At 43.0% G+C, this 23,716-nt stretch overlaps 1 protein-coding gene across 1 annotated transcript in view; it reads right to left on the reverse strand.

The window, feature by feature from the left end:
* The window catches only part of COL9A1 (collagen type IX alpha 1 chain), a 144,742-nt gene that overhangs the window by 116,156 nt on the left and 4,870 nt on the right, over window positions 1-23,716 (reverse strand). Inside the window, exon 5 of the mRNA XM_088470515.1 lies at window positions 21,564-21,960. Coding sequence (XP_088326641.1) covers window positions 21,564-21,960 — 397 coding nt within the window. The remainder of the gene's footprint in view (window positions 1-21,563; window positions 21,961-23,716) is intronic.

A 23,716-nucleotide genomic window follows, 5' to 3' on the forward strand; every position in this document is an offset into this window, starting at 1 on the left:
TAAGCGGCGGATCTGTGAAGCTGCTGGCATGCATCTCAATACAAATCCCGGTGGTGGTGACATTTGCATATTTTTTCACAATTGCTGCGTACAAAAACAGGGGCGTACCTAGGTATTTGAAGGCCCCATAACAAAAGTTTGTAAGGGCCCCTATGTACCATCCTTTGGTGAAAAATGCATATATCAACTGTAAATATGACAAGGAGGATGGGCCCCCCAAAGCTTTGGGCCCCATAGCAGCTGCACCCCCTGCACCTATGGTAGTTACGCCCATAGTCGCGACCTTGGTTCCTTCTCTGAATCAGGCTCGATGTCCAGCGGTTTACAGGTTGCTAAACCACCAGCTGTTTGCTCCACATCACTGGAAAAAAAGCCAAAAACCACAGCATGTATCTGACCGGATTCAGTCTGATTGACCGCCGGCCGCATCCCGACAGCAGTGAAAATCCCGATCGTCCCAAGGTAAGTATTTCCTACCCTATTCTACCCCCTAACCCTAACTCTCCATTAAGAGTGCCTAACCCTAACCTCCCCCCCAAGTGCCTAACCCTAATCTCCCCTCTAAATGCCTAAACCTAACCTCCCCCTGGGGTGCCTAACCCCCCCTTCCCCGCCGCCTAACCCTAACCTCCCCCCGGAGGTGCCTAACCCTAACCCTCCCTTCCCCTAGCCTAACCCTAAACTCCCGGGGGGGTGCGTAACCCAAAGTCCCCCCCGGGGAAACCTAAACCGAACTCTCCCCCCCCCGCGCGGCTGTCCGCACCCAGCGCCCGGCTTACCTTCGATCGGTAAACCAGGTGTTGGGCTCTCAGCGTGGGTAAAATGACAGGCGTCGGGATTTCTATACCTGTCATTTAACCCCTTGCTGGGATTAGACAGTCGGGAAGCCCCTTGTCATTTAACCCATGGCCGACAGCTTCCCGACTGCTTCCCATCTGACCAATCAGACGAAGAGGATTCACAATACACTTAAAATGGGGGCAATCATTATGTATTGAGTAAAGAGGCAGATAACAATAATTCTATTATAACATCAATATTATTTTAATAATATAGTAAGGTTTAAAATGAGAGCAACATTATTTATTAAGGTGCAGTAATAATTAATTGTTAATTGTTGTTAAAACATGTTTTTAGGATGGTGGCAACATTTATAAGTTTATGGCTACATAATTGGCACCAACATATAAAGTAATAAAAAGCTCAAACAGCATCTCATATGTCACAACCACCTCATTTGTTGTGACAGTTTTGGCAGCGGTTTTCTTATGGTTTGCAAATTCACAACTTGATAAAATTTAGTGGTTTCTATTCTTCACCGAAGCCGCCATCAGGGGGGGACTGCTTGGACTGGAGTCTTGGGCCTGCACACTCAGACGGAGTGAGGGAGGGGGAGGGCCTACCACCCACCCTCTGGGCCAGACCCCATGCTCCCCTCAGTGGACTGCGATGCTGCAACAGTCCCTGGGTCGATTCAAAAACTGGGCGCCGGGCCGGTTGCGGGGCTCCGTTCGGGCAGCGTTTAGCCTCTTTGGAGCATCTGCTCATGTGCAGAAGCAGGACTGTAGCGAGGACGCTCCAGCCCAGGTTATCTGCCCATCCAACTGCCTACAGTTGCCTGGCCGTTACAAATACACGAGTGGCTGCCCGCACCTGTCTGTTCCTGCTGGCCTCCCTCCTCCGGCAATGATGAGACAGCGCAGCACCGCTGGGGAACACCAAGAAGACAACAATAAGTAGGCTTCTTCATATTTAAAAATTTGGGAGAGTGATTATTTTTTTAAGCTGGTTTTACAGCTTTGCCTTAGTAACTCTGGGGTTTTCAAAATTCCTGGGAAAACCACAAACTAAAAACCAGCAGCTTTACAAAACCAGTGCTTACTAAATTTACTCCTAAAAAAGCAAGCGGGCTGATTCAGAGGTGCACACGGTAGCGGTTGAGTAGTTTGCCAGAGTTGCGGGCAGGAGCGCAGAGAGGGGGGGAAGGGATTAATTACCCAGGCTTGTTGGAGGGGCTCGGGTCTGACGCCACCCCCTCCCTCTCACCTGCTGTGTGCTGGACTGCAGTAGGAGACCAGGGAGACTGCTTGCTGCTGCTGATCAGAAGCAGTCTCCTCTCCTCCGCCAGTGGGGGAAACCGATCACACTGATCGTGCTTCCCAACTCCTGGATTTGCACTGGGCTGAGAGGCTTACAACACCCCCCTCCCCAGCGCACAACGGCTCTGCAAATAGTTTTTTTCTCCAAAGGGGGCGTGGCCACACCACACGCAATTAGGCCTTAGCAGTAATGGGGCCCTGTTTGCAGGAGTGATAATATACAAACTATTGTGTTCTAGAGTACACCGGAATGCTTCAGCCCTGAGATGCCCACTTTCAGTGCTCACTGTAAAACAGCGGGTGGTTTTGGACAATCCACCATCAGCAAACCATCGGTGCCACCTATGGTAGATGCAGTTTTTCCATCTGCAAATGGCCTCTGTGGCTACAGCTCTGTGTCTGGGAATGCAGCAGCTTTCACTGACACGCCCACAGCACTCCTATAAAATGACCACAAAACTGATTTTTTTTGCATTCATTTCAGGCCACTTCCCAGTCACCCTGGGGTGCCGAATGGGGTAATAATTAATAACACTTCTTGTTTGCTGTCTCTGCCTGTATGAAGTGCTGGGGGGAGGGAGCAGTGTTCGCTCCCCCTGCTTTCCGGGATCTGCCCCTGGCTGAGAGGTGTGTGGTGCTCCAAACTCCCCCCCCCCCCCCACACCTTCTTGGGCAGAGCGCAGCAATGCAACACATAGTGGTTTTCATAGCTTTGAAAGGGGCATGGCCAGGCCTCCACAATTTGCCACACCCCCTCCAGTACCCAGGCTCTCTACGTCCCTGCAGTCACCACCCAGGAATGCCCATCACTTTGCTTCTTGGTTTCTTATAGCCTCTCTTTCATACACAACAGTGCCTTTGTGCACATATTCAGGGCAGTGGCGTAAGTAGGGCAGAGCGAGCGGGGCATGTGCCCTGGGCGCCGTGGGACCGGCGGTGCAGGGGGGGTGCCGCCGGCCATGGTACCGGCTTGCCCTAGTTAGCCAGTGTAGCGCCGACTGCAGTGTATGCGGTCAGCGCTACACACTTACACTGGACCAGCGCTAGGCTTCCCAGCGCCAGTCCTGTGCTGTACTGCTGAGCCCCTTCCCTCCCCCTGAGCGCTTGCCCAATAGCGCCAGGAGAAGGGTGGCAGGTGGGTGGGCTCAGGCTGTGGTAACACACATCGTGTGTTAACCAGCAGCCAATGAGAGTCAGACAATTCTCATTGGCTGCTGCTGCTACTGCACACACATCACCGCCGAGCGGCAGCGATGTGTGTGTGAATCAGCAGCCAATGAGGTCAGACAGACTCTCATTGGCTGCTGCTGCACACACATCACCGCCAGCGCTGGTGGCGATGTGTGTGTTAAACAGCAGCCAATGAGAGTCAGATAGACTCTCATTGACTGCTGCAGCAGCAGCGCCCACTACAAGAGCCAGCACCCTTCCGGATCATGCAGTGGGTAACGGGAGAGACGTCATGACCTCATGACGTCTCTCCCATAATGCAGAGCGCGCCAGCCTTGGAGGATTGACGTGCGGACGGCACCTGGGCTCCCAGTACCCTAGTTACGCCACTGACTCAGGGTAATGCATGTGCCATGGGGGTTTTCTGAATATTTTGTGCATGTGCAGTAGCAAATAATTGCTCAACTACATGAACATGCATTGCGTGTGGTTTGCGACGATAGCACCTCTGAATCAGGCCAAAAGTGCATTATACTTTGTATACTAGTCACTAGTAAGGATTGTATATTAATCAACAGAATGAGGAGCAGGATGGGCCTTGCTTAGAAGATTGTAGGTAGTAGGATGTCCCAAGATTTCCAATGGCAGCCTTAAGCTAGGTACACACTGTACAATTTTTTTGATGAGGACACCAAAAGGGGTGTTTTTTCAGCAAATTGAAAGCCCCAATAATTGTGCTAAACATTATGCAATTGTTTTATTAGAAGCTAGCGATTTTCCACCACACCACACTGATTTTGCATATGTCTGCCCAAAAGGAGGATTACATAGTGATAGGAGTACATAGGAATTATGAGCAGATTATTGAGAATGCACACACACTGCTCGATATAGGGAAATTGAGATTATCGGTCTTGACAGACAGATTGGCTAACCGAAGGAATGCATTTGTGGATGTTTTCTAACAGTTTTATTGGTGAAACGCTTAAAGTATCGTTCATACACACGTGTTATGCAATAAATGAGACTGATCACCCAATTATTGGCAAATCAGCCCTATACTAGTATAGAGTGTATCTAGTTTTAGTCAGATGTGATTATTAGTTAAATCACAAACTCTACTCAGCAATTCAGTATTACTAGTTTGAGAAAGGATAAAAAAAAAACTTTACTTAATATTGCCATCTAGTGGAAATTTTGTAGAATGCAAAATGACTGAATATAGCAAAATATTCTTAATGGCAACTTTAGATAAATTAATTATTGTACAGTAGGTGATACTGTATTTCCTAGTATTTTGCATCCTCATATTTATCTATTGATGTGCAGTTATAAACATCATAGTCTTAATTTAAGCAAATACTTGTACAATATGTTAATTCAGCCATTTGAATTAGTAACGTGAATACAGAGTTGATATATGTCTACTAAACTTGTACTAAGAGCATACAAATATGGAAAACACTTCCTAATCCATGCCTGATCTATGCCAGAACAGCTTTCTATACTCAGACCTCCCCCCCATTCTGTGCTGAGAGAGAAGGAATAATAATAATAATAATAATAATAATAATAATAATAATAATGTTAAAGATAGTCTATTACTTTCTGGTTAATTGCAGTGCTAATGGCTACTGAATCTCTGTAACTTATTTGCAGTTCACTAATGTAGGCATAGCACATCATAAGGGTTTTAAGAGGCAGCAAGAGGTTGTTCCTAGCTACTCAGCAACATACAATGTTGAGGGAAATTATAATTAGTATTGTAGAGTAATACAGAGACATATAATAATATATTTATTTGGGGCATTACGTATTTTGCTTTCCATGGGGGATTAGTAAAATGATCAGGCCACATACTGTATTTAAAACATTTTTGGTCTTGTGTGTAGAGGGTACATGAGTACAAATTTGTTACATAAAATGTTACCGGTTCATCAAAACACAAGTTGGAGGTGCAATATTCTACCAAATACTTTACATTTGGTGACAATGTCCCAAGATCACTTCTAGCTGCCCATCTGTCATCAAGATTTTACAAATACTAGATGTCCCAACCAATTTCAGATTATGGCTTTTTAACTTTACAATTATGCCCATTTATAAGTACAGTATAAAAAAAATGTTAAAACACATGAATAATGCCATAAAAGCAGTAATACCAGTACTATAGGAAACTCTCAATTCTCCTTGAATCCGACTGGTGTAAAAGAATCAAAGTAAGGGAATGGAAGAAATTACTCTTCCGCCGATGGATAGATATTCTAAATTTATATCCTCCTGGTATTATCATTGGCTAGAGATTAAGGAATCAAATGAGTACCTCAGTTTTATAGGTTATTTTTAACCCATCCCTGACATCCCTCTTTAAGCAGGTTTATCACAGGGACTACACTACCTATTTCTCAGGGGTGTCATTGGTCAGGCATTAGCTTAGACCACAGGTTATCAAACTCAGTCCTCAGGACCCCAAACAGTGCATGTTTTCTATGTCTACTCACAGAATCAAAAGTGAAATAATTAGCTCCATCTGAGGATCTTTTAAAAAGTGTCTGTGAGTAATGAATACACCTGTGCACCAGCTGGGTGACCTGGAAAACATGACCTGTGTGGGGTCCTGAGGATCGAGTTTGAGAACCACTGGCTTGGACTTTACCTATAGATTATTCCCTGAAAGCACATTACTGCACTGCGGGTGGGGCATCTATTAGTAAACTTGAGACATTTATTGTCATTGTAAAGTTTATGGACAGATAAAGACTAGGGGATAAAATACTACTCATATTAATAATTTCTGATAGATAACCACATCAACAGCCACTGGCATACTTTCATAAAATACAGTAGTTTATAGCAATTAATGGCAAATAATCAGAACAAATATGGTCACATCCTCAATCAATCCAGACCACACTAAGGGGGAGATATATCAAAGCTTTGTTTTTCTTTAAAAAAAAAAGCAAAAAAAAATAACAAAACAAATGGAGAAGTTGTACTTAGTCTATAAGATACTTTGGATGTACCTATGATTTGTTTTGCCCTGTGGTTTTTGCTGTCTGGGTTGAACAGCTACTGATAAAGTGCATTCAATGCTAGTTACTAGCTCTGCCAGTTACTAGTTTTACCAACAAGAACATTTAACTCTTTGAAGACTCTCCAAGACTATTATTTTGCTTGATCATAGAAGCCTAGCCTTATATCCAGACCCCAGCTCTGCCAGTTCACTCTCTTCTCCCTGCCAGTCTCCTTCATGAGGCTTATTCTGAGGCCTATATTAATTCTGCTCCTTTTCTTTCTTCATTATAGCTTACCGAATTGATTAGTGGTTGTCCTTCTGTAAGCTTTCTTTTGTATCTGTATCTTTACGCCCACCTATCTGGTCATTGTCCTCTATCATGATTGCAACTGAGACCTGATAAGTGTACCGTTTGAAAAGTGAAAATGGGCTGCCTTTGACAGGAGACCCCTGAGCTGCCCTCTCAGTCCCCATAAAAGATTGCACTGTGCACTGTTTACAACTGTAGCCATTGGCTAGCCTATCTTGTCTGCTGCCTGTCTTTTAAACTCATGTTAAAACTCTGTTTGTGTTGACTACTGTCTACTTGTATCTGACCCCTTGTTTCTGGCTTCTTTGATCTACCTACTCTCTAAATTATTTACTTAGTTTATGGTGTTTCCTCTACTGTTTTGGTTCCATGTATCCATTATGCCTCCGTATTAATGTTTCCCTTTCCATATACTGCTCATTCAGGGGCTTATGTAGCTTATTTCAGTACTATGCATGTCAGTATAAAACAGTACGTCTCAGGATGTATGCTGACTGTATCTTCATGTTGCGCCTCTCTGCAGCACCCATGTGTGTATGTTTTGCCGGTATTGCTTCTCTGACTATATACAAATACAAGCCCCTCCCTGGTGTACAAGCACACATCTGAATCTGCATGAACTGAGATGCTCACTTTGAGTGTCTTTAAATGTTAAAATACCACTTGGTGCATCTTTAGACACAACCATCAGAACTTGCACCAGCTCCATGCTAGATGCAGATTCTCCATCAGAGTATGGCCCGCAATGTGTTTGATTATGCATATGACTTCACAACCACTTCACTGACAAGCCCCGGACACTCCCATAATACGTTTATAAGACGGACCATCTCCATGCATCCACATAGCTACCTCCATGTCAACTTCCAGTCACTGCCCAGGAACACCTTATATATTTTCAAGACATTTCTGAGACCATTCTTCTGAATCTGATCTATGTCATTGTTCGCAGTGACTCTGAACACAGGCACAGTGTGATGGTGCTCAACTGTATGCGACATTGACTCAGAATCAGGACCTATATGTGGTGGCTTGTGCTGCATTGTCAGGGGCTGAAGTTAGGGTTCTGTTGTAGAAAAGATGCAGCATGACCAAGACAGGCCAGCCCTAGGAGAGAATAGTTGTTTTAGTGAAAATGGGAAGGGGATTGGATTGAGAGAATTTAAGTGTCATTATGTATGTTTGAATTTGGTTGCAAGGGTTAAGCATGAGGTATGGCGAGGCTAAAGGAAAAGACAAGGTATGGCGAGGCTAAAGGAAAAGACAAGGTATGGCGAGGCTAAAGGAAAAGACAAGGTATGGCGAGGCTAAAGGAAAAGACAAGGTATGGCGAGGCTAAAGGAAAAGACAAGGTATGGCGAGGCTAAAGGAAAAGACAAGGTATGGCGAGGCTAAAGGAAAAGACAAGGTATGGTGAGGCTAAAGGAAAAGACAAGGTATGGTGAGACTAAAGGAAAAGAAAAGGTATGGTGAGGCTAAAGGAAAAGAAAAGGTATGGTGAGGCTAAAGGAAGAGACATGGTATGATGAGGCTAGAGGAATCGACAAGGTATGGTGAGACTAAAGGAAAAGACAAGGTATGGTGAGAATAAAGGAAAAGACAAGGTACGGTGAGGCTAAAGGAAGAGACATGGTATGATGAGGCTAAAGGAAAAGACAAGGTATGATGAGGCTAAAGGAAAAGACAAGGTATGGTGAGGCTAGAGGAAAAGACAAGGTATGGCGAGGCTAAAGGAATCGACAAGGTATGGCGAGGCTAAAGGAAAAGACATGGTATGGCGAGGCTAAAGGAAAAGACAAGGTATGGTGAGGCTAGAGGAAAAGACAAGGTATGGTGAGGCTAGAGGAAAAGATGTTGTTGTCAGAGGCCAAGTTAAAAAACACTAAAGATGAAGCAGAAGTAAGAGAAACAAGGTCAAGGGAGTGTCCATCATAATGGGTGGGAGTTCCACTGGGAGAGTCCACAGGAAGAAAAAAGAGAAGGATGTTTTGTGTCAGCAATTGGGGTTGTTAATTGGAAAGATGAAATTGCTTAATATAAGGGGTAAATTTACTAAAGTGAGAGTTTTTAGAAGTGAGTTTTAAAAGAGATGTTGCCATAGCAACCAATCAGATTCTATTTAACATTTAACTAGCACCTTCTAGAAGATAATATCTAGAATCTGATTGGTTGCTATGGACAACATCTCTTTTAAAACTCACTTCTAAAAACTCTCACTTTAGTAAATTTACCCCTAAGAGTCAAAAAATAGGAAATAATTGATGCAGGTAATAAAGTTGGTGGCGATAAATGAAAGTGATACAAAGGTGGAAAGAAAATCAAAGGTAGAGAAAGAGAGAGAGCGTCCTGTGGTTATGACTCAGAAGATCCAGTATGGAGAAAGTAGAATTACTCTCTCTGTTTCCAGGTCTGGAAAGCATGGGGGAGGGAGAATCCTGCAAAGTGGAGAGCTGTATGGGATGGTGTGATAGATTAAGTAAACTGACTTTCTGTAATGTCAAGGATGCTGGGGCACTTTAAAATAAATAGATAATGGATGTGAGTTTGTTATAAACAGATTTTGCATTCCAAATTACACAAGAAAAGTGGAAGGAGGGTAGTTGATATATGGGTACAAAGTTGGAGGGATTGGGAGTACATTGTACTGTGCACGCACTGGTAATGGTGTGTGCATTTTGCTAGTTTTTGCACAGCGCATATACAGAAAGCAAATGTACACAAATGGTCTTTTCAAGACTGGGATGCATTATAGACACATTGAGCTTTATGACCAGAGAGATGGAACAAGGGCCCTAATTCAGAGCCACTCGTAAGCGGCAGCTCGTTCGCTCCGAGCGATGTTTGCCCAACTGCGCATGCGTACGGATTGTTATACGCATGCGCGAACCAGTCAGTGCGGTCGAAATTCATATGCTCGCAAAATAGCGAATGCCTGATAATTTGAGTGACAGAATGAGGCATATGTGGGTGGTAACAGGGGAAGGTGCTTGAAAACGGGGAGTGGAAATCCGATCGCAGGCGTGCTTAAAGGTCAAAACGGGCGTTTTAAGGGACTGCATAATTAATCCAGCAGCGCCATTGACCACGTCACTTGTTTTTTTTTAACTCAGAACTGCTCGCAAAATAGTGGGTTGAAAAAACCAACCACAAGAATAGCGAGCAGTTCATACGCTGGTCGATGTACTCGATTAATCTAATAAATAGCGGACATGACGTATGGTGCGAGCGGCCAGGGGGCGTATTTTTCAAATTTACGTTCGCATGTTTTGCTCGCTCGTTCAGACTTAGAGGCGTGAACAGACTGCAAAGTGCGAACGGTTCATTTGAATAGCCACCCCTTTTTAGAAAACGAACGACCGCAAATAGCGAGAGGCTCTGAATGAGGGCCAAGGATATGTTGGGGCAAAGTAGTAGGCAAAGTTCAGTAAGTGTAGCTTATGTTAGGAGTGACCAAACACCTATGTTTTTCATTTTTATTAGTTTAAATGGTGGAGAAAACTCTGTGACATGTAGCACTTGATAAGCCTATCTATCACCATTTGAATGTATAGATAGATAGATGGATATCCTGTAGCGGGAGGACTGCAAACGAGCATACCCGATCTGCACATGTGCAGAACACATCCTGCATCATTGCACGCAGTTCCCCCTGTTTGGGGGCGGGGAAGGGGTGCCCCCATTTTTTAGGAGTGCTGAGGCCAGTGCCTGTGTCACTAAATGCAGATTTACTGGCTTCGGATATGAATGTGATTGTATGAATGTAACCTGAGGGTTATGAATGTAACCTGAGGGTTACTCAGTGCCTGTGTCACTAAATGCAGATTTACTGGCTTCGACTATGAATGTGATGGCTATGAATGTTACCTGAGGGTTACTCAGATGGCCGATGTTCTCACAAGCGATCTGATGCTGCATTCTCGGAAACAGCAGTGGATCACACAAGCATGTAGGAGGCATCTATTAACACAAGATACCTCCTGCAGCATTAACATATTTACACCAAAGACGCAGCTGCTGTGTATACCATATACCGCATTCATCTCTATATCAGACCCACAGATCGATATTTTAATATATATATATATATATATATATATATATATATAGTGGTGAGAGGGATTGTCTATCACCTGATTTACCCATATTCTGGTGAAACCTGCGCTTTCTACATTAGCAGTGGAGGTGTGGAATTCCAGGCTTTTACATTTACACAGACCCAGCTGGAATAATCACTGGAGCACGGGAAGGGTTTAAAACTCCTACACACCTGATGCTCCTTGCTCCTGATGCCGGACAAACTGGCCAGGTGATAGGCTGGGGGTGGTGGTTAGCATTAGGGTGCCAGGACCTGGAGGGTACTTCTTATGTTGTTTGCTTATTTTCTGTTATGTGCCTGTGTGTGTCCAGGCCTATGCTCATGTATGCTAAGGTGCAGTGTCTGCTACCATTAAAAGGGCAATGCTTTACCAAGTACCTGCCTGTCTGGAGTCCTCATTTCAACACGCTGTGTTACTATATATATATATATATATATATATATATATATATATATATATAGTCAGGTGCATAAATATTGGGACATTGACAGAATTTTTATATTTTGGATTCTATTCACCACCAAAATGGCTTTGAAATGAAACAAACAAGATGTGCTTCAACTGCAGACTTTCAGATTTAATTTGAGGGTAATTACATCCAAATCAGGTGAACGGTGTAGGAATTACAACGGTTTCTATATGTGCCTCCCACTTTTTAAGGGGCCAAAAGTAATGGGACTATCAACTCAAAAGCTATTTCATGGACAGGTGTGGGCTATTCCCTCAATACGAGATCCAAAGAGCTGTCACTATCAGTGAAGCAAGCCATCATTAGGCTGAAAAATCAAAACAAACCCATCAGAGAGGTAGCAAAAACATTAGGTGTGGCCAAATCAACTGTTTGGAACATTTTTAAATAGAAAGAATGCACCGGAGAGCTCAGCAACACCAAAAGACCCGGAAGACCACGGAAAACAACTGTGGTGGATGACAGAAGAATTATTTCCCTGGTGAAGAAAAACCCCTTCACAACAGTTGGCCAAATCAAGAACACTCTCCAGGAGGTAGGTGTATATGTGTCAAAGTCAACAAACAAGAGAAGACTTCACAAGAGTGAATATAGATGGTTCACCACAAGATGTAAACCATCGGTGAGCCACAAAAACAGGAAGACCAGATTAGAGTTTGCCAAATAACATCTAAAAAAGCCATTACAGTTCTGGAACAACATCCTATGGACGGATGAGACAAAGATCAACTTGTACCAGAGTGATGGGAAGAGAAGAGTATGGAGAAGGAAAAAGAACTGCTCATGATCCAAAACATACCACCTTATCAGTGAAGCATGGTGGTGGTAGTGTCATGGCGTGGGCATGTATGGCTGCCAATGGAACTGGTTCCCTTGTATTTATTGATGATGTGACTGCTGACAAAAGCAGCAGAATGAATTCTGAAGTGTTTCGGGCAATATTATATGCTCATATTCAGTCAAATGCTTCAGAACTCATTGGACGGCGCTTCACAGTGCAGATGGACAATGACCCGAAAGCATACTGCAAAAGCAACCAAAGAGTTTTTTAAGGCTAAAAAGTGGAATGTTATACAATGGCCAAGTCAATCCCCTGACCTGAATCCGATTGAGCATGCATTTCACTTGATGAAGACAAAACTGAAGGGAAAATGCCCCAAGAACAAGCAGGAACTGAAGACATTTGCAGTAGAGGCCTGGCAGAGCATCACCAGGGATGAAACCCAGCGTCTGGTGATGTCTATGCGTTCCAGACTTCAGGCTGTAATTGCCTGCAAAGGATTTGCAACAAAGTATTAAAAAGTGAAAGTTAGATTTAGGATTGTTTAGATTGTCCCATTACTTTTGGCCCCTTAAAAAGTGGGAGGCACATATAGAAACCGTTGTAATTCCTACACCGTTCACCTGATTTGGATGTAATTTCCCTCAAATTAAATCTGAAAGTCTGCAGTTTAAAGCACATCTTGTTTGTTTCATTTCAAAGCCATTGTGGTGGTGAATAGAGGCCAAAATATGAAAATTCTGTCAATGTCCCAATATTTATGCACCTGACTGTATAATCCAATATACGAATACCGACACACTCCACTGTACTAACTCAATACATGCCCTGGTGCCCTCCAGAGAGCAAAACAATCATTCCACCAATGTTACAATATAAGGAAAAAACAGCGGCTCTCACGGTTGTTGAGAGGATGCAAATACAGAAAACTGTGTCTAGGTCAGTTGTCATATATATATATATATATATATATATATATATATATATATATATTTTAAGAGAAGGTCTGTTGCTACATATGCCTATATGTGTGACTGTTATAAAGCCTGCATGGGTAGGGACACTCTTCTCAGGTGTTGCTCTTACCCTGGAGAGCTAGCCTGACGCAATGGGAGTTGTATCACTCCAAATGCACATTGCACCACACCGCAAACTGAAAGGGGGTTACAGACAGACAGACATAGAGAAATATTTAATTGCATGATAAAACAAAGGTGCTCAATAAACAGCATAATGCAAGGAACTGTCATTAACAAAGACATGATTAATCCTGTGCAAGTGTTACATTCAGCTCAAGATTGAAGGGCTTAGAAAATTAGGCAGAAGTGTATATATTATGGCATCATTTAAAATTGCTTAATGGCATTTAGTACATGCACTTAATGTTTTTATTTGTACTGTACAGTATGTCTGATCTGCAGACAGCCAGTGTATCTGTATTTGTATGCATTTATGACTGTATTGTACAGGAAAACAGAGTTCCCTAGGCCTGTGGTTACCACACCTTCTTGAATTACATCAGCCTTGTGTATTATTCATTGTTTTGTGCTAAATGTAATTTTCCCTCTATAAATAAGATTATTTTCTCTTTGTACAGATGTGTCCTTGCTCATCTTGCTTAATTATGTCATTCAACGCGATATGCCTGGCGTGAATGAGCCGTCAGGTCCTGTGCAACTCTGCCAGCGTTGGGCATCTTTATTTTCTGTAAATACATCTAAGTGGTGATGTGACTAGGATGCACCAGGAGACTGCACTAATTAATCTGATATGTGACACTTGTATACTGTGTGCTACAGAGACTGTAAATGGAACTTGGTGTGGAAAAAAAGCTGTGACCACTACATCGTAGCACTTTGCATGCTGACTGAGAGACCTAGTCGCCACACAGATATACAAGTGTCACACAGATTAATCAGCATAGTTTTCTGGTGCGCCCTAGTAGTATCACATTGTGATTAAGATGCATTCTCGGCAAAAAAAGAAGCAAAAAAGTCTAACGGGACCAGGCGCATCAAGAAGGCCTGTTTGACACATCTGTATCTAACTGAATTAGACAATTTGTATGCATAACGATGTATTAAACATCTTTTTACTACATTATTTGTAATTGTGTACATACAACTAACGCTTGCATTTCATATACGCTTGGTAGTATCCAAAAAACATTAAAATAAGAAACCAAATAATAAGTTCTGCTAGCTGATAATGATGTACACATATCTAATCATTGTGCTCCTCCTCGTACAGTCGCTGGTTCTAGAACTGCTATAATGTAATGTGGAAGCGAATGCTATGGGCTGTTTTTAGGGACAGGGTTATAATTTGGGGGTTGTTTCCATAATAATCACTTAGAGTCGAAGGTTACAGTAATTTTATGGTTAGGGCTTGCTAAGTGCTACAAAATCCAAGATGATTTGATATAAAACAGATGTGATTTACAAATGACATGCAGCTACTTTCTATAGTCCAGCTGCAGTCTCCTGAGGGGTGTAAATGTCTCTCATGTTCACAAGCTACACGCACGAAGGTCTTTTATGTGTAACACCTCCTTCGGAGTCAGGGTATGGTCACGCCCAGGAATCGGTATGATTTACCGCCGGACCCCTGGCCGGCGATTCAAATCCCGACAGCGGCTGCCCGACAAGGATGAAAATCTCGATTGCCCATAGGTAAGTATTCGCTAACCTAATTCTACCCCCTAACCCTCCCTTAGGGGAGCCTAACCCTAACCTTCCCCCCCAGTGCCTAACCCTAATCCCCTCTCTAAGTACCTAAACCTAACCCCCCCCTTCTCCGCTGCCTACACCTAAGTCCCCCGGGGAGGTTCCTAACCCTAAGTCCCCTCCGGGGGTGCCTAACCCTTCCTCCCCCTAGCCTAACCCCAACCTCCCAGGGGGTGCCTAACCCTAAGTCCCCCCCGGGAGCCCTAAACCTAACTCCCCCCTCAGCGGCTGTGCGCTCGGCGCCCGGCATCACTTCAATCGGGATGCCGGGCCCCGGTCTCCCTGCGTCGGTAAAATGACAGGCGTCTAGATTTAGACGCCTGTCATTTAACCCTCGCTGGGATTAAGCAGTCGGGAAGCCGGCGGACGGGATTAGGTCCGCCGGCTTCCCGGCTGCATACCCACGCCCATTAGGAACACTAGAGTCATCAGCGGGGCGTTGTCTAACTTACAGTTGGAGGCCGTTAGAGCCACTATGACCAGTAAGTGACAGGTGGGCAGGTGGGAGTAGTAATCATCTCAGAGCTGGGGAGCTGAGAGAGAGCACCTGCACTCCCCGACGAGGGAGCACACTGGGGCCACTATGCCCATCCGATGCCCAGGAGAGAGATAAGATAAAAAGAGTCATGAGAGGCCCCATAGAGGGAGAGAAAGAAAAGAAAAACAGGAATAGAGCCAAGTGGAAGACAGAGGGTAACAATGCCCTTATCTAAAGAGCCCCAGCAGCCTTTAAAGGGAGTCTCTGTAAAGCTACATTGTGGCTACAGAAGATTGTAAGAGGCACTTGTACAGTATATTGTCTGCAGAGGAGCAAAGAGAGACGAGTGTGAAAGAACCCCTATGAATAGAAACACCACTTGTGTTGGGTAAAAGTGCAGCTAAAGGGGGAGATTGATCAAATCTTGGAGAGAGAAAAAAATGGAGAGAGATAAATTACCAACCAATCAGCTTGTGTCATCTTTACAGCATAGCTTGTAAATGACAATTAGAAGCTGATTTGTTAGTACTTTATCTCACTCTAAGCTTTGATAAATCTCCCCCAAAGTGAGAGTAGAGAGAATGAGCTGATGATGTTCAGCTGTCATATGTGCCATTTAATGTCATGTGGAAAATTATTTTATAGTGGTTACCTAAGAACAGTGCATGAGGAGTGGAGTTATTTGTACACTGCAACCAAAGCCACGTGCTGGAGTGGAGGCATTGCAATATAAATAAAGTTCAAATGTTTGAAACAAAAAGATAGTTTGGCGCCCAACTTATGTGATCTATTGTGCTGCACTACATCATAGTACACCTGTACAAACACCTGTGTCTATATCTTAATTACTTTGCTATAAATCCTGAATAAGCAGGGAGGGGCCGCATGTACACTTACCCATCAGGAGAGGTGCACTACATACACAGGCACCACACAGCACGTGTACAGTGACAGGGGGTTCCATATGTGTCCACATACATCTATCCACCGTGCACTACAAGTCGCGTTACACATAACGCGTGAGTGTCGTGCGACTCAGTAGTGCCAAGCAGAGGAGTAGCGTGGAACCATGGTGCCCGGAGAAAGTACATGTTGTAGCGCCCCCTCCCTGTACTCAACTGTGCCAGTGGGGTATGGCCAGCCTGCGGGGGGAATACTGAAATGAAGAGAAAAACAGCAAACAGTGGCAGTATCACGCTGGGCACTGAGGTCTCATTGGGGGAATAGAATGCTTTGGTGAAACACTATCTGACAGTAAGTGGTAGCTGCTTTGTCACTGCTTTATATATGTATAGCACCTAGGATCTGACTTTTATCTCATTTGAGTCATTGTTATTAGTCAATAGAGGAGATTGTATTATATATTCTGATCATTTCACTTAAATTGACAGAGTACATGTGCTAGAGTGGATTCACCAGGGTGCACAGCTTATTACTGCAATTACTGCCCCAATCAGCTATCACTGGAGTGGGGACACCTATGGGAAGCTCTATTCTCAGCTATGCTACTACTAAGCAAATATACAGTACATTGCACCTGTATTAATGTGAGTACTACTAATCATGTTCTGTCTACCACCATTATTTCAGGTCTCCTAATAAAGTATTTTTTTAAAGACCTTTCAAATAACACTTTGTGGTCATACCTAGGAACACCTCATTACTTTATATAGCAAAGCAGTGACGTTTTTTTAAAACTCATCCCTGCCAATAAGAAAAGGAGAGGAGAGAGGTAGTGACAGCAGCCAATAAGAAAGGAGCGGGGAGGGGCAAAGAGTTGATCAGAGAGGGGTGGTGACAGAAGCCAAAAAGAAAGGAGTGGACAGGGGTAAAGAGCTGATCCCATGGTAGATAGGGGAGGGAATAAAAGATGTGAGAAGTGAATGTAATCAATCTGACAGGAAAGGGGAGGTGACAGAAAATGATCACAGAGGAAGGAGGGGAGGCAATCTGGGCAGCTTGGGGGAGCATGAAATGTAGAAACGGATCTCAGATCTGTAACTTATTTAGGATATAGAGCAAACAAACCGAGATAAAACTAACAGAAGGGCCGTCATACTGTGCAGCGCCCCATGAGTTCCGGAAACCTGAATGGCACCCTCTGTCCAGTTTGGTGCCCCGAGCTCATGCTCCACTGGAACCACCCTCGCTACTCCCCTGGCGCCAAGCATCTTTTTTGTCTGAATAAGATGAATTTTAAAGAAAAAAGTTGCTCAAAAAGATGCTCGGTGCCACAGCATGGTGCGACTAGGGGGGCTGTTTAACGCACAAGGAGGCTAGATGTACAGTATGTGGACACATATGTAACATTGGTATTGTACTGGAAATACCAGGATGCTACAAAATAGATAGAGAACTAGATAAATGATCCTCACCATAGTATAGGAAAGGGTGTTTCTTTATTCTTGTTTGGAATATAAAGATCACGTTGAACATTAAAGTTTGGTGTAGACAGTCATGTGTTGGGTCTATGTACTGAGAACTGTGACTTGTAGGTCTGTGTACTGCTCACTGCCTACCCTTAATAACAGCCATTACACTGCTAGTCTCTTTATATGTGTTACTGAAATTTACTCAATTCAAAAGGGATCACTTAGGGTCTGATTCATTACGTTCCGATGCAATAGTGATTACGTATGCAGTCTTACTGTGATAGTATGCCAATCCATTGCGATCACAATGCCATACACAGCACTACATATGGACGCCCACTTTACCTTACACACATCCGTAGTATTTAGCAAGACTGCAAAACCATCGGTACAATCGAGTACCATCGCAATCTCACACACACTTGCACAAGCCCTGACCTTACTCTGAAATTGCTAACTTCCACGCACGCTATCAGGCCTCAGGCTGTGTAGTGCATCGCAGTGGATAATTTATGCACGCCCCTGTAACGGCGATCAAATACACTGGCATGCCTGCATTTCCCCGACCCCCACCCCCCATTAACCACGCAAAAATGGTACTTCCTGACAATCACTCTGCATTGGGTCTGCAGTTGCTGCGATCGCAGTCCCAATTGCAATGGCTAGTTCGCGCACTGCGATGAATACACATGCGCAGTACGCCACAATCGGCCGATTACATGCGTATTAGTAACTGTGTTCTTTGCTGAATCAGGCCTTTAGTACCTATGGAATACATTGGATAGAATGAGTGTTAGACAGGGACCTATACACTTGATGTCATAGCAGCATAGCAAGAAACCCATATAAAATGTATAAATACATACATGGATTACCCTTGAATGAAACCAGTAATGTAAATAATATGACATAATGGGTTGCAGATTAACATGGTGTGAAATAAACATTTCCTTTATGTGTGCCTGGTGTCATGTCACTGATAGTCTCTGGCTAATACATTGTTCAAGTGTAACATTATTGGTAATGTGGCTGTTACACTGCTGGGCTATCTTCTTTATAGCTAATAAACAGTTAAACAAATTCCCAGTACTATTATATCGCCAGTTACTGAGATCCTAAAAACATAAAATAAGCCATCAGTGAGGCCATAATCTAGCAGTTTTCATTTGCCTTGTGTTAATAATAGTGTGTGATATTTTCCTGATTACTCTGATTGTGCCCTAAAGTGCTATCATAATATCAGCCTGAAATTGTGCCCATCATAGAGAATGGTAAAGGGTTTAAATTAGATTAACTAATGGGTCTAAATCATTTCTTGGCATTCATTTTACCCAAGTCATATCACTTTGAAGAAAGTAACAGTTGTATGAAGACCATTTATTCTTCTTCTTCTCATTAGTAGTAGTATTATTATGATGAGATTTTTATTATTATTATTATTATTATTATTATCATCATTATTATTAGCAATATATGAACCAAATCTTTATTTTTCAGTTTGTCTGGTTTATATTGCCAGTGATAGTGTACTGCCTGTGCTTACTGAAGGAAGAGACAAGCAAGATAGATAGATTGTAGTTGGAATATCTTATATCAAAAAAAGAAACAAAACAAGAAGAAATGGAAAAATATATAGGGCGGGACTTATCAATTCTCGGAGAGAGATAAAGTGGAGAGAAATGAATTACCAACCAATCAGCTCCTAACTGTCACTTTACAGGCTGTGCTAAAGAAATGACAGAAGTAATTTATCTCTCTCCATTTTATCTCTGTCCAAGATTTGATACATCTCCCCCATAGTTTCCAGTTCCACTTCTTTATAAGATGCTAAGTACTGTACAACAATAAAGTCAGTTATATATGGTTGATAATACTGTACCAAAATACAAATTGGACAGGAATTTGATTATAAATAATTTATCAATGACTTCTTTACTTGGGCCCGATTCAAAATTACATGCAAGTTGGCAGCATTCCATGCTCGGAAATAAATGTGTATCTTCACTTGTATTCAGATGGAGGGGCGCCGAGTGAAGGGAGGAGCGGGTACTAATTACCTGGGCTTGTTAGAGGGCCCGGCGAGGACCTCGGACGATGTTGCTCCCCCCCTTATCTGTCAGCAGCCCAGCACACGCTGCTGTTTGCCTGGCTGCAGTGGGAGCAGGGAGACTGCTCGTTGCTACTGAGCAGCAGCAGTCTCCTCTCTGCCTGTGAGTGATCACACTGATCATACCCCCACTGGATTTGCGCTGGGCTGAGGGGCTCACAGCGTCCCCTCCCCAGTCTGCAGCAATTTTTGTTTTACATTGTCATGCCTCCCGTGCTCTCATCAGTTATTGGGCCCCGTGCCGGTTCTTGGCGGGCATGTTCAGATGAAATGAACTGCTAGCGGCTTCTCCTGCAGAGCTCCGTGTGGGGCATGACATTACTTCACTAGTCAATGTTTTAAGGACCTCCTAACCATTAGCACCTTAGGCAGCTGCCTAGATTTGCCACATGATAACATGATAGTACCAGCCCTACATGTATAGCATCACAAAAATCCATTCAAGCTGGTAAAAACTGATTAAAATTAGTTTATATTTGTTCTGTCGAATAAAAAGCAGGTCAGATTATGACCTCCACTACTGTGTGTGAAGTCATCAGTCAACTTGGAAATGACAAGTCCAGGGGCCTGATTCAGAGCCGGACGCTATTTGCGGTCGTTCGTCCAGAAAATAGGGGTGGCTATTCAAATGAACTGTTCGCTCTTTGCGGTCTGTTCACGCCTCTATGTCTGAATGAGCGAACAAAACTTGCGGTCGTTTTTTTTAAAAATACGCCCCCTGGCCGCTCGCATCCTACGTCATGTCCGCTATTTGTTAGATTAATCGAGTACATCGACCAGCGTATGAACTGCTCGCTATTCTTGTGGTTGGTTTTTGCTACCACAATCTTGCGAGTAGTTCTGGCTATAAAATAACCCAGTGACGTGGTCAATGACGCTGCTGTATTAATTATGCACACCCTTAAAACGCCCGTTTTGACCTTTAAGCACGCCTGCGTTCGGATCTCCACTACCCTTTTTCAAGCACCTTCCCCTGTTACCACCCACATACGCCTCATTCTGTCACTCAAAATAGCAGGCATTCACTATTTAGCGAACAAACGATTTTCGGCCGCACTGACTGGTTCGCGCATGCGTATTACGATCCGTACGCATGCGCAGTTGGGCAAACATCACTCGGAGCAAACGAGCGTCCGCTTACGAGCGGCTCTGAATCAGGCCCCATGTGTGGTCAGCTTTCCATTGCTTTCATGTCATTACAGCACCTGAATGACCTTCTGAGCTGGACAAGTTGATCCAATCACATTGAAATGTGTGTGACAAACAAAAAAGAGAAAATCAATGCGTGATATAGTGGCACATTTGTTCATTTTGACCAGAACGCTCTCTCCTCATGTTTGAGTGGGTTTCCACCGGGTACTCTGGCTTCCTACCAAAGTCCAAAAACATACTGGCAAGTTATTTCAGTGTGTGTATTAGACTGATGTAAGCTATATAACATTCTGGGGAAGATGTACTAAGCCTTGCAGAGTGATACCAACCAATCAGCTCCTAATGGTCAGTTTACAGTCTGTGTTTAAAAAAATAATAGTCAGGAGCTGATTGGTTGGCACTTTATCTCTATCCACTGTATTTCTCTTCGAGGATTAGTACATCTACCTCAGTCTGTGAAATAAAACAGTAAAAATGTATCCTTTGTATAATCTACCCAAACTAGATAACAGTACTCTTAGTAAAACTATGTTTATATGTAAATATATACTTTAGTAGATAGTGTTTTAACATACAAATGCATTCAATGAGAGAGTTAAGTAAAATATTTGAGGGGCGATGTATCAAGCCTTGGAGAGAGATAAAGTGGAGAGAGATAAATTACCAACCAATCAGCTTCTATCTGTCATTTTACAGGCTATGTTTTGAAAAATGACAATTAGGAGCTGATTGGTTGGTACATTATCTCTCTCCAAGATTTGATACAGCTCCCTGTTGGACACTTACCGGTACAGACACTTCATGGTTATTCTTCAACTTGCCCAAAATGGTATAGCCATCTACGCTAATTTTCCCTCTTGGAACCAGCTGGAATGAGTCCACTTTGATGCAGTCAATGTAAAGAGTGAGTCTGGACTTTTGCACACTGAAGAGAACTTTGTGGAACTTGGTGTCGAACAGGAAGGGCAGGTGTTTAAAGCTGACGGTATTCAATTTCCCATCTGCTCCTTTGTAAGAGAACTCAAGAGCTTTTTTATTGCCATTGAAGTTAATGGCAGCTTGTTGCTTTCCTTCTGAGTCTACAATTTGCCAGATACTCCAGTATTTGTTCTTTGTGCTGTCTTTCATCCGGAAGGTAAACATAAAGGAATATTCTTCTGGTAGCCCACTGCTATAGATGTGCCTGGAGGAAGCAATACATCATACCAGTTGTTAGACAATATATTAATCCAAACATGAAACATATGAGTATTTAAGAAAGGGTGAGTTATCATGGTATAGAGAAGTCTGTAAAAGGGGAATTTAATTAGCTGCAGGACTTCAATTACTGTCTGCCATAAGACGGTTTTCTGCTCACACTTTAGGATGGTGCACACAGAAATCTGCATTAAGTGCACCCTCTGAGCTTACCATGGGCTTACTGCACCCAGTAACTGCATAGCATTTACCCAGAAACTATGCCTTACCGTGGATTAGCTGCTGTGCTTAATGCAGGATATGGGGCTTACTAAGGTATATAATTGAATAGCTCCAGGCACTTAACCCAGGAGCTAAAAGCCCACGACAAGTCCTGCGACTAATTCAATTCTTCCCTTAATGTTTTATTATTTGAATTTATCTATACCAATGTCACTTAACAACTTTCCTAGACCAAAAGCAAAAATGTTCAAAGACACGAAATCCTAGTAGATGATGGATTAATAAAGTCTTATGATTTATTTGTAAAGAAAAAAAAGTAAGAGTTTCTTAATGGTTGATTAGACATGGACAGAATATTTGGTTGATACAGAGATTTTATGGAAATCAAGTTTTTATATTTAAAAAATGTCAGCTATGATAAAGTGTTTCACCTGTAGTACACCTGGAAGATACCTGTAAATGCCAAGAAAATGATGGTCATATGCTTTACTGACCAGGTGATAGGTGTGGCATTGGTCAAGGAGATGTTCTAAATATACTGATTCAGCCTGCATTCTCAATGTTCTGATTCAGCGTGCATTCTAAATGTACTGATTCAGCGTGCATTCTAAATGTACTGATTCAGCGTGCATTCTAAATGTACTGATTCAGCGTGCATTCTAAATGTACTGATTCAGCGTGCATTCTAAATGTACTGATTCAGTGTGCATTCTAAATGTACTGATTCAGTGTGCATTCTAAATGTTCTGATTCAGCGTGCATTCTAAATGTTCTGATTCAGCGTGCATTCTAAATATACTGATTCAGCATGCATTCTAAATGTTCTGATTCAGTGTGCATTCTAAATATACTGATTCAGCGTGCATTCTAAATGTCCAATTCAGTGTGCATTCTAAATATACTGATTCAGCATGCATTCTAAATATTATGATTCAGCGTGCATTCTAAATATACTGATTCAGCATGCATTCTAAATGTACTGATTCAGCGTGCATTCTAAATATACTGAATCAGCGTGCATTCTAAATGTTCTGATTCCGCGTGCATGCTAAATGTTCTGATTCAGCGTGCTCTACTGATCGCAGATCACATGCTCTGGAATCTGCGCATATGGCTGATGGAGATTTCCTGACACATTTTGAGCATCTGCAATGGCCAGCTTGCGTGACCCCATGGTCACTCATCCGGCTGATGGGATCGCAGATGATATGAATAGGTGTCCTTGGAAGCAGCTCAGATCAGTAATGCATGCAGGAGGCGTGACGCCTCCTGCTGCATTACCATATTATAACTATCGCAGCTGCTATCATGTTAGCAGCTGCTATAGCATATCCGTCCTCTACTGAATCACTCCCTATGTACAGAGCTCTAGTTTCTCCATTTGCTAATGAATAACATGGAGGTAAAGGAGAACATGTATCAAACCCTCGAGAGAGATAAAGTGGAGAAGTTTCCCATAGCAACCAATCATTTAGCTATCATTTATCTAGCACAATCTATAAAATGAAATAAGCTGGTTG

Source organism: Taudactylus pleione, unplaced genomic scaffold, assembly GCF_031769625.1.
Source record: "Taudactylus pleione unplaced genomic scaffold, aTauple2 ptg000015l, whole genome shotgun sequence".
Taxonomy (NCBI): domain Eukaryota; kingdom Metazoa; phylum Chordata; class Amphibia; order Anura; family Myobatrachidae; genus Taudactylus; species Taudactylus pleione.